Source organism: Cydia amplana, chromosome 8 (assembly GCF_948474715.1).
Source record: "Cydia amplana chromosome 8, ilCydAmpl1.1, whole genome shotgun sequence".
Classification (NCBI taxonomy): Eukaryota; Metazoa; Arthropoda; class Insecta; order Lepidoptera; family Tortricidae; genus Cydia; species Cydia amplana.
The window spans coordinates 4918380-4934644 of record NC_086076.1 but is presented as its reverse complement, the minus strand read 5'-3'; the positions used below and the strand labels follow the sequence as shown (position 1 = coordinate 4934644).

Below are 16265 nucleotides of genomic sequence, written 5' to 3'. Positions count from 1 at the left end.
GCCGGGAACTCCGCTGTTTTGAATAGAACATACGCACAGCTATCGTACAAGACCAAATTTAAGTATTATATCCTAAACATGTTTCAGCATAGCACACATGTTTTTTGGATAAATTTGGATAAGACGATATTTTAAACTTAATTTTTATTTCCCTTTCAAAGTTTATCAATTGCCGGGAACTCCGCTGTTTTAAATACTATATACACACAGCTATCGTACAAGACCAAATTCAAGTATTATATCCTGAAAATGCTTCAGCATAGCACACCTGTAATTTGGAATAATTTGGATTAGTCGAAATTTTAAACTTATTTTTTATTTCTCTTTCAAAGTGTATCAATTGCCGAGAACTCCGTTGTTTTAAATACTACATTCACACATCTATCGTACAAAATCAAATTTAGGTATTATATCCTGAAAATGTTTCAGCATAGCACACCTGTAATTTGGAAAAATTTAGATAAGTCGGAATTTTAAACTTAATTTTTATTTCTCTTTCAAAGTGTTTCAATATCCGGAAACTCCGCTGTTTTAAATACGTAAGATACACAGCTATCGTACAAGGTCAAATTTAGGTATTATATCCTGAAAATGTTTCAGCATAGCACACCTGTTATTTAGATAAATTTGGAGAAGACGATATTTTAAACTTAATTTTTATTTTTCTTTCAAAGTGCATCAACATCCGGGAACTCCGCTGTTTTAAATAGAACAGACACACAGCTACCGTACAAGACCAAATTTAAGTATTATATCCTGAAAATGTTTCATCATAGCACACCTGTACTTTGGAATAATTTGGATTAGTCGAAATTTTAAACTTAATTTTGTCATGTCTTTAAAAGTAAATCAATTGCCGAGAACTCCACTTTTTTACATACTACGAACATACAGCTATAATACAAGACCTAATTGAAGCCTAAATCTCCTGAAAATGTTTCAGCATAGCACACCTGTAATGTGGCTTAAACGAAATTTCAAACTTAATTTTTATTTCTCTTTCAAAGTGTATCAATTGCCGGGAACTCCGCTGTTTTAAATAGAACAGACGCGCAGCTATCGTAGAAGACCAAATTTAAGTATTATATCCTGAACATGTTTCAGCATAGCACACATGTTGTTTGGATAAATTTGGATAAGACGATATTTTAAACTTAATTTTTATTTCTCTTTCAAAGTGTATCAATATCCGGGAACTCCGCTGTTTTAAATAGAACAGACACACAGCTACCGTACAAGACCAAATTCAAGTATTATATCCTGAAAATGTTTCAGCATAGCACACCTGTACTTTGGAATAATTTGGAATAGTCGAAATTTCAAACTTTAATCTGTTATTTCTTTCAAAGTGAATTAATTGCCGAGACCTCCAGTTTTTTACATACTACGAACATACAGCTATCATACAAGACCTAATTGAAGCCTAAATCTCCTGAAAATGTTTCAGAATAGCACAGCTGTAATGTGGCTAAAACGAAATTTCAAACTTAATATTTATTACGCTTTTAAAGTGTATCAATTGCCGGGAACTCCGATGTTTTAAATACAACAGACACACAGCTATCGTACAAGACCAAATTCAAGTATTATATCCTGAAAATGTTTCAGCATAGCACACCTGTAGTTTGGAATAATTTGGATTAGTCGAAATTTCAAACTTAAATCTGTTATTTCTTTCAAAGTGAATCAAATGCTGAGAACTCCAGTTTTTTACATACTACAAACATACAGCTATCATACAAGACCTAATTGCAGCCTAAATCTCCTGAAAATGTTTCAGCATAGCACACCTGTATTGTGGCTAAAACGAAATTTCAAACTTAATTTTTATTTCTCTTTCAATGTGTATCAATTGCGGGGAACTCCGCTGTTTTGTATAGAACAGACAAACAGCTATCGTACAAGACCAAATTTAAGTATTATATCCTGAAAATGCTTCAGCATAGCACACCTGTAATTTGGAATAATTTGGATAAGTCGAAATTTTAAACTTATTTATTATTTCTCTTTCAAAGTGTATCAATTGCCGGGAACTCCGTTGTTTTAAATACTATATACACACAGCTATCGTACAAGATCAAATTTAGGTATTATATCCTGAAAATGTTTCAGCATAGCACACCTGTAATTTGGAAAAATTTAGATAAGTCGCAATTTTAAAATTAATTTTTATTTCTCTTTCAAAGTGTATCAATATCCGGGAACTCCGCTGTTTTAAATACATAAGATACACAGCTATCGTACAAGATCAAATTTAGGTATTATATCCTGAAAATGTTTCAGCATAGCACACCTGTACTTTGGAATAATTTGGAGAAGACGATATTTTAAACTTAATTTTTATTTCTCTTTCAAAGTGCATCAATATCCGGGAACTCCGCTGTTTTAAATAGAACAGACACACAGCTACCGTACGAAACCAAATTCAAGTATTATACCCAGAAAATGTTTCAGCATAGCACTTTACTTAACTACGTACTTTGGAATAATTTGGATTAGTCGAAATTTCAAACTTAAATCTGTTATTTCTTTCAAAGTGAATTAATTGCCGAGAACTCCAGTTTATTACATACTACGAACATACAGCTATCATACAAGACCTAACTGAAGCCTAAATCTCTTGAAAATGTTTCAGAATAGCACACCTGTATTGTGGCTAAAACGAAATTTCAAACTTAATATTTATTACGCTTTTAAAGTGTATCAATTGCCGGGAACTCCGGAGTTTTAAATACAACAGACACAGAGCTATCGTACAAGACCAAATTCAAGTATTATATCCTGAAAATGTTTCAGCATAGCACACCTGTAGTTTGGAATAATTTGGATTAGTCGAAATTTCATACTTAATTTTGTAATTTCTTTCATAGTGAATCAATTGCCGAGAACTCCACTTTTTTACATACTACGAACATACAGCTATCAAACAAGACCTAATTGAAGCCTAAATCTCCTGAAAATTTTTCAGCATAGCACACCTGTAATGTGGCTAAAACGAAAAATCAAACTTAATTTTTATTTCTCTTTCAATGTGTTCCAATTGCCGGGAACTCCGCTGTTTAAAATATAACAGACAGACAGCTACCGTAAAAGACTAAATTCAAGAATCATATCCTGAAAATGTTTCAGCATAGCACACCCGTAGTTTGGAAAAATTTGGATAAGTCGAAATTTTAAACTTAATTTTTATTTCTCTTTCAAAGTCTATCAATTGCCGGGAACTCCACTGTTTTAAATACTACATAAACACAGCTATCATACAAAATTAAATTTAGGTATTATATCCTGAAAATGTTTCAGCATAGCACACCTGTTGTTTGGATAAATTTGGAGAAGACGATATTTTAAACTTTATTTTTATTTCTCTTTCAAAGTGTATAAATATCCGGGAACTCCGCTGTTTTAAATAGAACAGACACACAGCTACCGTACAACACCAAATTCAAGTATTATATCCTGAAAATGTTTCAGCATAGCACACCTGTACTTTGGAATAATTTGGATTAGTCGAAATTTCAAACTTAAATTTGTTATTTCTTTCAAAGTGAATTAATTGCCGAGAACTCCACTTTTTTACATACTATTAACATACAGCTATCATACAAGACCTAATTGAAGCCTAAATCCACTGAAAATGTTTCAGAATATCACACCTGTAATGTGGCTAAAACGAAATTTCAAACTTAATTTTTATTACGCTTTCAAAGTATATCAATTGCCGGGAACTCCGGTGTTTTAAATACAACAGACACACAGCTATCGTACAAGACCAAATTCAAGTATTATATCCTGAAAATATTTCAGCATAGCACACCTGTAATTTGAAATAATTTGGATTAGTCGAAACTTCATACTTAATTTTGTAATTTCTTTCAAAGTGAATCAATTGCCGAGAACTCCACTTTTTTACATACTACGAACATACAGCTATCAAACAAGACCTAATTGAAGCCTAAATCTCCTGAAAATGTTTCAGCATAGCACACCTGTAATGTGGCTAAAACGAAATTTCAAACTTAATTTTTATTTCTCTTTCAATGTGTATCAATTGCCGGGAACTCCGCTGTTTTGAATAGAACATACACACAGCTATCGTACAAGACCAAATTTAAGTATTATATCCTAAACATGTTTCAGCATAGCACACATGTTTTTTGGATAAATTTGGATAAGACGATATTTTAAACTTAATTTTTATTTCTCTTTCAAAGTTTATCAATTGCCGGGAACTCCGCTGTTTTAAATACTATATACACACAGCTATCGTACAAGACCAAATACAAGTATTATATCCTGAAAATGTTTCAGCATAGCACACCTGTAGTTTGGAATAATTTGGATTAGTCGAAATTTCAAACTTAAATCTGTTATTTCTTTCAAAGTGAATCAAATGCTGAGAACTCCAGTTTTTTACATACTACAAACATACAGCTATCATACAAGACCTAATTGCAGCCTAAATCTCCTGAAAATGTTTCAGCATAGCACACCTGTATTGTGGCTAAAACGAAATTTCAAACTTAATTTTTATTTCTCTTTCAATGTGTATCAATTGCGGGGAACTCCGCTGTTTTGTATAGAACAGACAAACAGCTATCGTACAAGACCAAATTTAAGTATTATATCCTGAAAATGCTTCAGCATAGCACACCTGTAATTTGGAATAATTTGGATAAGTCGAAATTTTAAACTTATTTATTATTTCTCTTTCAAAGTGTATCAATTGCCGGGAACTCCGTTGTTTTAAATACTATATACACACAGCTATCGTACAAGATCAAATTTAGGTATTATATCCTGAAAATGTTTCAGCATAGCACACCTGTAATTTGGAAAAATTTAGATAAGTCGCAATTTTAAAATTAATTTTTATTTCTCTTTCAAAGTGTATCAATATCCGGGAACTCCGCTGTTTTAAATACATAAGATACACAGCTATCGTACAAGATCAAATTTAGGTATTATATCCTGAAAATGTTTCAGCATAGCACACCTGTACTTTGGAATAATTTGGAGAAGACGATATTTTAAACTTAATTTTTATTTCTCTTTCAAAGTGCATCAATATCCGGGAACTCCGCTGTTTTAAATAGAACAGACACACAGCTACCGTACGAAACCAAATTCAAGTATTATACCCAGAAAATGTTTCAGCATAGCACTTTACTTAACTACGTACTTTGGAATAATTTGGATTAGTCGAAATTTCAAACTTAAATCTGTTATTTCTTTCAAAGTGAATTAATTGCCGAGAACTCCAGTTTATTACATACTACGAACATACAGCTATCATACAAGACCTAACTGAAGCCTAAATCTCTTGAAAATGTTTCAGAATAGCACACCTGTATTGTGGCTAAAACGAAATTTCAAACTTAATATTTATTACGCTTTTAAAGTGTATCAATTGCCGGGAACTCCGGAGTTTTAAATACAACAGACACAGAGCTATCGTACAAGACCAAATTCAAGTATTATATCCTGAAAATGTTTCAGCATAGCACACCTTTAGTTTGGAATAATTTGGATTAGTCGAAATTTCATACTTAATTTTGTAATTTCTTTCATAGTGAATCAATTGCCGAGAACTCCACTTTTTTACATACTACGAACATACAGCTATCAAACAAGACCTAATTGAAGCCTAAATCTCCTGAAAATTTTTCAGCATAGCACACCTGTAATGTGGCTAAAACGAAAAATCAAACTTAATTTTTATTTCTCTTTCAATGTGTTCCAATTGCCGGGAACTCCGCTGTTTAAAATATAACAGACAGACAGCTACCGTAAAAGACTAAATTCAAGAATCATATCCTGAAAATGTTTCAGCATAGCACACCCGTAGTTTGGAAAAATTTGGATAAGTCGAAATTTTAAACTTAATTTTTATTTCTCTTTCAAAGTCTATCAATTGCCGGGAACTCCACTGTTTTAAATACTACATAAACACAGCTATCATACAAAATTAAATTTAGGTATTATATCCTGAAAATGTTTCAGCATAGCACACCTGTTGTTTTGATAAATTTGGAGAAGACGATATTTTAAACTTTATTTTTATTTCTCTTTCAAAGTGTATAAATATCCGGGAACTCCGCTGTTTTAAATAGAACAGACACACAGCTACCGTACAACACCAAATTCAAGTATTATATCCTGAAAATGTTTCAGCATAGCACACCTGTACTTTGGAATAATTTGGATTAGTCGAAATTTCAAACTTAAATTTGTTATTTCTTTCAAAGTGAATTAATTGCCGAGAACTCCACTTTTTTACATACTATCAACATACAGCTATCATACAAGACCTAATTGAAGCCTAAATCTACTGAAAATGTTTCAGAATATCACACCTGTAATGTGGCTAAAACGAAATTTCAAACTTAATTTTTATTACGCTTTCAAAGTATATCAATTGCCGGGAACTCCGGTGTTTTAAATACAACAGACACACAGCTATCGTACAAGACCAAATTCAAGTATTATATCCTGAAAATATTTCAGCATAGCACACCTGTAATTTGAAATAATTTGGATTAGTCGAAACTTCATACTTAATTTTGTAATTTCTTTCAAAGTGAATCAATTGCCGAGAACTCCACTTTTTTACATACTACGAACATACAGCTATCAAACAAGACCTAATTGAAGCCTAAATCTCCTGAAAATGTTTCAGCATAGCACACCTGTAATGTGGCTAAAACGAAATTTCAAACTTAATTTTTATTTCTCTTTCAATGTGTATCAATTGCCGGGAACTCCGCTGTTTTGAATAGAACATACACACAGCTATCGTACAAGACCAAATTTAAGTATTATATCCTAAACATGTTTCAGCATAGCACACATGTTTTTTGGATAAATTTGGATAAGACGATATTTTAAACTTAATTTTTATTTCTCTTTCAAAGTTTATCAATTGCCGGGAACTCCGCTGTTTTAAATACTATATACACACAGCTATCGTACAAGACCAAATACAAGTATTATATCCTGAAAATGCTTCAGCATAGCACACCTGTAATTTGGAATAATTTGGATTAGTCGAAATTTTAAACTTATTTTTTATTTCTCTTTCAAAGTGTATCAATTGCCGGGAACTCCATTGTTTTAAATACTACTTACACACAGCTATCGTACAAGATCAAATTTAGGTATTATGTCCTGAAAATGTTTCAGCATAGCACACCTGTAATTTGGAAAAATTTAGATAAGTCGAAATTTTAAACTTAATTTTTATTTCTCTTTCAAAGTGTATCTATATCCGGGAACTCCGCTGTTTTAAATACATAACATACACAGCTATCGTACAAGATCAAATTTAGGTATTATATCCTGAAAATGTTTCAGCATAGCACACCTGTTTTTTGGAGACATTTGGAGAAGACGATATTTTAAACTTAATTTTTATTTCTCTTTCAAAGTGTATCAATATCCGGAAACTCCGCTGTTTTAAATAGAACAGACACACAGCTACCGTACAAGACCAAATTTAAGTATTATATCCTGAAAATGTTTCAGCATAGCACACCTGTACTTTGGAATAATTTGGATTAGTCGAAATTTCAAACTTAAATTTGTTATTTCTTTCAAAGTGAATTAATTGCCGAGAACTCCACTTTTTTACATACTATCAACATACAGCTATCATACAAGACCTAATTGAAGCCTAAATCTACTGAAAATGTTTCAGAATATCACACCTGTAATGTGGCTAAAACGAAATTTCAAACTTAATTTTTATTACGCTTTCAAAGTATATCAATTGCCGGGAACTCCGGTGTTTTAAATACAACAGACACACAGCTATCGTACAAGACCAAATTCAAGTATTATATCCTGAAAATATTTCAGCATAGCACACCTGTAATTTGAAATAATTTGGATTAGTCGAAACTTCATACTTAATTTTGTAATTTCTTTCAAAGTGAATCAATTGCCGAGAACTCCACTTTTTTACATACTACGAACATACAGCTATCAAACAAGACCTAATTGAAGCCTAAATCTCCTGAAAATGTTTCAGCATAGCACACCTGTAATGTGGCTAAAACGAAATTTCAAACTTAATTTTTATTTCTCTTTCAATGTGTATCAATTGCCGGGAACTCCGCTGTTTTGAATAGAACATACACACAGCTATCGTACAAGACCAAATTTAAGTATTATATCCTAAACATGTTTCAGCATAGCACACATGTTTTTTGGATAAATTTGGATAAGACGATATTTTAAACTTAATTTTTATTTCTCTTTCAAAGTTTATCAATTGCCGGGAACTCCGCTGTTTTAAATACTATATACACACAGCTATCGTACAAGACCAAATACAAGTATTATATCCTGAAAATGCTTCAGCATAGCACACCTGTAATTTGGAATAATTTGGATTAGTCGAAATTTTAAACTTATTTTTTATTTCTCTTTCAAAGTGTATCAATTGCCGGGAACTCCATTGTTTTAAATACTACTTACACACAGCTATCGTACAAGATCAAATTTAGGTATTATGTCCTGAAAATGTTTCAGCATAGCACACCTGTAATTTGGAAAAATTTAGATAAGTCGAAATTTTAAACTTAATTTTTATTTCTCTTTCAAAGTGTATCTATATCCGGGAACTCCGCTGTTTTAAATACATAACATACACAGCTATCGTACAAGATCAAATTTAGGTATTATATCCTGAAAATGTTTCAGCATAGCACACCTGTTTTTTGGAGACATTTGGAGAAGACGATATTTTAAACTTAATTTTTATTTCTCTTTCAAAGTGTATCAATTGCCGGGAACTCCGCTGTTTTAAATAGAACAGACGCACAGCTATCGTAGAAGACCAAATTTAAGTATTATATCCTGAACATGTTTCAGCATAGCACACATGATGTTTGGATAAATTTGGATAAGACGATATTTTAAACTTAATTTTTATTTCTCTTTCAAAGTTTATCAATTGCCGGGAACTCCACTGTTTTAAATAGAACAGACACACAGCTGCCGTACAAGCCCAAATTTAAGTATTATATCCTGAAAATGTTTCAGCATAGCACACCTGTACTTTGGAATAATTTGGATTAGTCGAAATTTTAAACAGTATTTTGTCATTTCTTTCAAAGTGTTTCAATTGCCTAGAACTCCACTTTTTTACATACTACGAACATAAAGCTATCATATAAGACCTAATTGAAGCCAAAATCTCCTGAAAATATTTCAGCATAGCACACCTGTAATGTGGCTAAAACGAAATTTCAAACTTAATTTTTTTTTTCCCTTTCAAAGTGTATTAATTGCCGGGAACTCCAATGTTTTAAATAGAACAGACACACAGCTATCGTACAAGACCAAATTTAAGTATTATATCCTGAACATGTTTCAGCATAGCACACATGTTTTTTGGATAAATTTGGATAAGACGATATTTTAAACTTAATTTTTATTTCTCTTTCAAAGTTTATCGATTGCCGGGAACTCCGCTGTTTTAAATACTATATACACACAGCTATCATACAAGATGAAAGTCAAGTATTATATCCTGAAAATGTTTCAGCATAGCACACCTTAATGTGGAATAATTTGGATAAGTCAAAATTTTAAACTTAATTTTTATTTCTTTTTCAAAGTGTATCAATATCCGGGAACTCCGCTGTTTTAAATACATAAGACACACAGCTATCATAGAAGATTAAATTTAGGTATTATATCCTGAAAATGTTTCAGCATAGCACACCTGTTATTTGGATAAATTTGGAGAAGACGATATTTTAAACTTAATTTTTATTTCTCTTTCAAAGTGTATCAATATCCGGGAACTCCGCTGTTTTAAATATAACAGACATACAGCTACCGTACAAGACCAAATTCAAGTATTATATGTTGAAAATGTTTCAGCATAGCACACCTGTACTTTGGAATAATTTGGATTAGTCGAAATTTCAAACTTAATTTTGTCATTTAATTCAAAGTGAATCAATTGCCGAGAACTCCACTTTTTTATATACTACGAACATACAGCTATCATACAAGACCTAATTGAAGCCTAAATCTCCTGAAAATGTTTCAGCATAGCACACCTGTAATTTGGAAGAATTTAGATAAGTCGAAATTGTAAACTAAATTTTTATTTATCTTTCAATGTGTATCAGTATCCGGGAACTCCACTGTTTTAAATACAACAGACACACAGCTATTATACAAGATCAAGTTTATGTATTATATCCTGAAAATGTTTCAGCATAGCACACCTGTTATTTGGAATAATGTGGATAAGTCCAAACTTCAAACAAAATTTTTGTTTCTCTTTCAACGTATATCAATTGCCGGGAACTCCGCTGTTTTAAATACAACAGACACACAGCTATCGTACAAGACCAAATTCAAGTATTATATCCTGTAATTGTTTCAGCATAGTACACATGTTATTTGGATAAATTGAAATTTCAAACTTAATTTTTATTTACATTTCAATGGGTATCTACTGCCAGGAACTCCGCTGTTTAATATACTACGAACAAACAGCTATCATACCAGACTAAATTCAAGCTTAAATCTCCTGAAAATATTTCAGCATAGCACGCATGTGTTTTGGCAAAATCGACATTTCAACCTTAATTTTTATTTACATTTCAATGTGTATCTACTGCCAGGAACTCCGCTGTTTAATATACTACGAACAAACAGCTATCATACCAGACCAAATTCAAGCTTAAATCTCCTGAAAATATTTCAGCATAGCACGCATGTGTTTTGGCAAAATCGACATTTCAACCTTAACATTTAATTTCTTTCAAAGTGAATGAATTCCCGGGAATTCCTCTGTTTAATATACTACGAACATACAGCTATCATACAAGACCTAATTGAAACCTAAATATCTTGAAAATGTTTCAGCATAGCACACCTGTAATGTGGCTAAAACGAAATTTCAAACTTAATTTTTATTTCGCTTTCAATGTTTATCAATTGCCGGGAACTCCGCTGTTTTAATACTACAGACACACAGTTATCATACAAGAGCAAATTCAAGCCTAAGTCTCCTGAAAATATTTTAGCAATTTATGTCTCTATATTGAAAAATGTCAAAATTTCAAAGAAAATGGTTTTCTACACTTTAACTGTCACACTAGGGCCAGGCACTCTTAAGTTCTGTATACATTAAATACACAGCTATCATTTTAGATTAAAAATACGCTTAGAACTTTTAAAAATATTTTTGTATATAGAACGTGTAATTTTTAAATTTGAATTTTATGAAAGTTATGTTTTTTTTGCTTCCTCGCTTGATTTAAAACCGAGAACTCCTAAGTTCTGTAATCAATAGAGCAAGAGCTTTCGTTTGGAACCAAATATACGTCTGTGCGTTGTTAAATAACCTCAGCATAGCACGTGTGAACTTAGCATATCACATAATTACACAAATAGATAAAATTTGTAGTTAATGTTCTCAGAGATGCTTTTTTTGTGTCAGGAACTCTTTGTTACTACGTGTCGAGGCTAGGATATTTTTTTTATCCCATTAGTAACAAAATGATATGCTAGTGTGTGAACTTAGCATATCATTTTGTGAAATTCCATAGAATTGGTTTTTACGATAAAAACGCCAGAACTATTGCTAAAAAGTATCAGGAACTCTAGAACTATGGTGCATGCTAATAGAACTCCAAAAAAAACGTGATCTGCTGGACTTTGATATGCCAACTTCACAGACATCCTGTCTTAAACGATCTATGCAGTCATTTTTAATTGTTCTATTTCTCGAACAACGAACAAAATTGATAATTCCATCGACAAAGCAGCGATTGGTTTTAGTTTTAGCAACCAAAATCAGATGTTTTTTTTCCTACGTTTGAAAATCAAAGAAATATACGCTCGTGGACGGACTATGACGGCGTTAGCCACCTTGAACCAATTGACATAAACCAACTACATACTTAACTGTAATTATATTTTCTACAGGCTGCATGAAGTGTTCGGTGGTTCGGATAGAATGGTGACTGTAGAGGATTTATCTCGTCTCAAATACATGGAACTTGTCATTAAGGAATCGTTGCGAATGTATCCCCCTGTGCCAGCGATTGTGAGAGAAGTCACCGACGACATTACATTGCGTTTGTATTGTTTCACTAAAAAAGTTATATTACAATAGTAATTTCAGCTAATTAATTATAATTTATGCACATTGAATTTGGCAAAGGACTCTGCTATTAAAGGCCAAACGTTGTTCTTCTCCTAGACTAAATACGAGTTCTTAGATCAAGATTTTTTTATTTGCATAAACATGCAAACCGTATAAACTAAACTTAATAACGAATAAACTATCTAAATGAATTAAAGATAAATTCAGAGCCTGTTTACACATTGATTAGTGCGTGTATGTAGTGACTGGCGTGTTCGTACATTTCTTTTCTACGTTTAGTAGCAAATGTACAAACTCTCCCTAAATACTAAACAATGTGTAACCCGGGCTTAAATTAAATATCCTATAAAATTTAAATCTATTTATAAAGTTGTCCCTTATTATTATTGTACATGTATAGGTCTATACCTACCTACCTATAAAAAAGTACCTATGTACTAAATGAAACTTTTTTGTGTAGCAAACGGAACGACCCTCACGAAAGGGGTGGGTATAGTGATGTTCATCTTTGCCGTGAACCGGAACCCTCAGTATTGGGGAGACGACGCAGACAGTTTCCGACCCGAGCGATTCCTTGAACCCTTCAAGCATCCAGCTCAGTTCTTACCTTTTAGCTGGGGGATGAGGAACTGTATAGGTGAGGTTCAACTTTATTGTCAACTACTTAGCTTTTTCCTGCGACTTCGAATGCGTGAAATTTGGGTTGTGTTTTTTTTTTCATACAATCTGATGCGACTCTCTAGTCGAGGTTTATTTTATAAAATACCTAACTATGAATAAAATTTTAATCACTGGCTAACCATTAACATAGACTAAGGTTTTCCTTATTGTTTACGTTAGCTTTTGGCCTTCTTAACGCCTTCATATTTATATTTTAGTGCTTATTTTTAGATGGATAAAGTCAACTTAGAGTTTCCCTCCATAATAAAAACCAGTTTTTTTTTACAAAAATAAGACCAATTTGGATGGGTGTCTTATAAAAATATTTTTTATATTTGGGAATGACGGAGTTCTGCTATTACTACTGCTACAAAGCAAAAAAAACACTGATTGACATAATTATCTTCTTGACTTTTAGATAATCTCAAAATGAATTCAAATAGCCGAATAAATATGTGTCTATATATAAATAATTGTCTCTCTAAATTGTGACATCTATTTCAGGGTACCAGTACGCAATGCTGTCCTTGAAGACGGTCATATCCACCGTCCTGAGAAGCTACCAAGTGCTGCCTCCTTCAGATCTGGATCCAGCCCACTATGACGACCCACTGAGGGTTAGATTCAACATAATGATGAAAGATGTGGATAATTTTATAGTGCGCTTGAAGGAAAGAGCTTGAATGTAGAACTTGCATGGTTATGATTTATGAATGTCTTGTTTCTTAAATTTATTACATTTATGTATGTATAGTAACTATAACTGTTATTTTATTTTATTCAAATGGAGACATACTAAAACTAAAAAAACCCTCCGATACGTACAGAACAGAACCTCCTCCTTCATAAAATTTAAGTCGTTTTTTTCTAGCCTATTTGAGTGGCCCATTTCTGGGACAAGGCCACATTCTTTTTATTTCTATTTCCGATTTAGTGCCTCGGTAAAAATAAAAAATAAATATTTATAAAATTATGTCACAGGACGCCTTTTACGAATTCCAGAAATTGTGCAGGTCCGACACACATATTTAATATTGAACAGATGAAGGTAAGTTGGATTACCGTCAATTAATACAATAATAATACTTCAGGAAATATTTATTGCCAAGCAAAATACGTATTTATACCAAAAAGGATAAGGAAAAAGACGGTATTTATGTGACACAGGTTTGGCTTGCTTAGCTTTAGCTATTAAGCACCCCCTAGCGTTGGTTTTCCTGCCGGTCCTTTTCTTTCTTTCTTTTTCTTTCTATCTCTTCTTCCTCGCGTTATCCCGGCATTTGCCACGGCTCATGGGAGCCTGGGGTCCGCTTGGCAACTAATCCCAAGAATTGACGTAGGCTCTAGTTTTTACGAAAGCGACTGCCATCTGACCTTCCAACCTCAGAGGGGAAACTAGGTCTTATTGGGATTAGTCCGGTTTCCTCACGATGTTTTCCTTCACCGTTTTTCTAGCGTATTATAGCGACATCCCGTTCGCTCATCGGAGCGACTAACGAATGGATCCAGTGTGCTAAGCGCCTAAGCAAGCATTCGTTTACATGGATGCTGCAGTGCTTTAATTAATTGCGAAGGCGCTAGGTTGGGTTGTCTGATATCCTGACATACTACAGAGATATTGGAACTAACAGATCACGAGCGATCGAAGTTAAAAATCGGCTCCTAAACCGTAAGTGAGTGATGATGATGATACTATGAAATAGGTACCCGTCGCTCGAATGCGAATAGTTCCAACAAAAACCCTTTCATCCAATATCTGATGTCCAAGGTCACGTTGCGGTCCACTCTTACGCTCCCAAAACTAGTTTGCCCTAATCTAACGGTACCTAGTCATTTTTATGGCAGGTGTTACTGTTGACCTGTTGACTACTGTTGACCAAAGTCCAAATTTATGTATATAGAATATTATTATGTATAGTGTTTTAATATATTATTGATCCTTTGTCCGGGTTTGAAGTCACGTTAGAATTATGAGAGGGGCCCCACTGGTTAGTTGCGTTGCGTGTGGTTGCGTCGCGTTGTTTCGTCGCAAGCGTCATCGCACCGTCAACGCTGCTTAGGTATACGTATATTTTTATGAAATGCCACATTAACTGCGTTGCGACGACGCGATGCAACGCACCGCAAGGCACCAGTACGGTTACCATCAGTTTGTCACTGACATAAACGCCGTCGAGAACGTAATTTACTTTGTATACATCCCGTTTGCACGAATATGCGAGTGCGAGCGAGATGTATAGAAAGTAAATTACGTTCTCGACGGCGTTTATGTCAGTGACAAACTGATGGTAACCGTACAGTGGGGCCTGGCCTGATTTACCTTAGCGAAAACAAAATTGCTTTAAGGTGATATTTTATATTGCTTGTAATCGGTCCTATTTCTTGTGACGTAAGGATCAAAAGTCAGAAGAGAGTCAAAGTCTGACATCCGTCCTTGACATTATACGCCACAATGCCGTCGTGACTGTGAAATATTGCGTTTAGCATAACACATGAATTATTGTATGACAACTGTATACATAAGTATACAGCTGTCATACAATTTATCTAATCTAATCTATACCTATATATCGAGCAATTCTTGTTTTAGGGATCTCGGAAACGGCTCTAACGATTTCGATGACATTTGCTATATAGGAGTTTTCGGGGGTGAAAAATCTATCTAAGAGAGGTCTTATCTCTAGAAAAACGCGCATTTTCGATTTTTTATATGTATGATCACAACGCCAATCTGTATGTACCTACTCAACGTAATTGCATATTACGTATTAGGTGTGGCTGAGAAACGTAATCTTGATTAGCAAATAGCTTTTAAGGGTAGTAAATATGTAGCTTTTACTTACTGACGTGCTTTTTTACACTTGATATAATATATAATAAAACTTTTAACTTCACAACTTCGACTCGAACAAAATTAATCAAGTTGAAAATTTTACGAATAGGTTTCACAATACCTAGGATATACGAAAAATTATACACCGCCTGCTCAACTACTTTTGCTGACTCCACACCGACAAAATACATTATTATTAATACCTACGATGCGCATGCGTTGATATATGTAATACAAATTGTCGCGTCCAGTATAGATCAAACGAAAGACAGCAACCGGCAACGGTAGATGCTGTATGTATAGATTTAACCCAAAATGTATTTTCAGCTAATATTAATATTATCGCAGAATTTATCGATACTCAACCGCGAAAATCGAAGTCAAAGAGAAAGTTCCGACTCATCGATCCGAAAAAACGACTAAAAAAGTAAGATCCCGCGATTTGCGAATTTCCGTTTTCGCGGTAGGCCCTTAGTAGGTGCAAAAGTGTAAACATATCTTTGACGTCGACTGTACGGCAAGTCTATCATTTGCGGCGCGTCATGGTGATGTCGAAATACACGAAAGTTGATACTGTTTTTGGCGGTTGGTTGGTTGCTTTTAAATCCTTTATCATTTCGTTTGATCTGAAGTTATCGT

General features: G+C 33.4%; 1 protein-coding gene across 1 annotated transcript in view; it reads left to right on the top strand.

The window, feature by feature from the left end:
* The window catches only part of LOC134650206 (cytochrome P450 4C1-like), a 43170-nt gene extending 29689 nt beyond the window's left edge, over window positions 1–13481 (top strand). Inside the window, exons 8-10 of the mRNA XM_063505145.1 lie at window positions 11953–12104; window positions 12594–12770; window positions 13298–13481. Coding sequence (XP_063361215.1) covers window positions 11953–12104; window positions 12594–12770; window positions 13298–13476 — 508 coding nt within the window. The 3' untranslated portion in view covers window positions 13477–13481. The remainder of the gene's footprint in view (window positions 1–11952; window positions 12105–12593; window positions 12771–13297) is intronic.
* Window positions 13482–16265: the final 2784 nt, after the last annotated feature.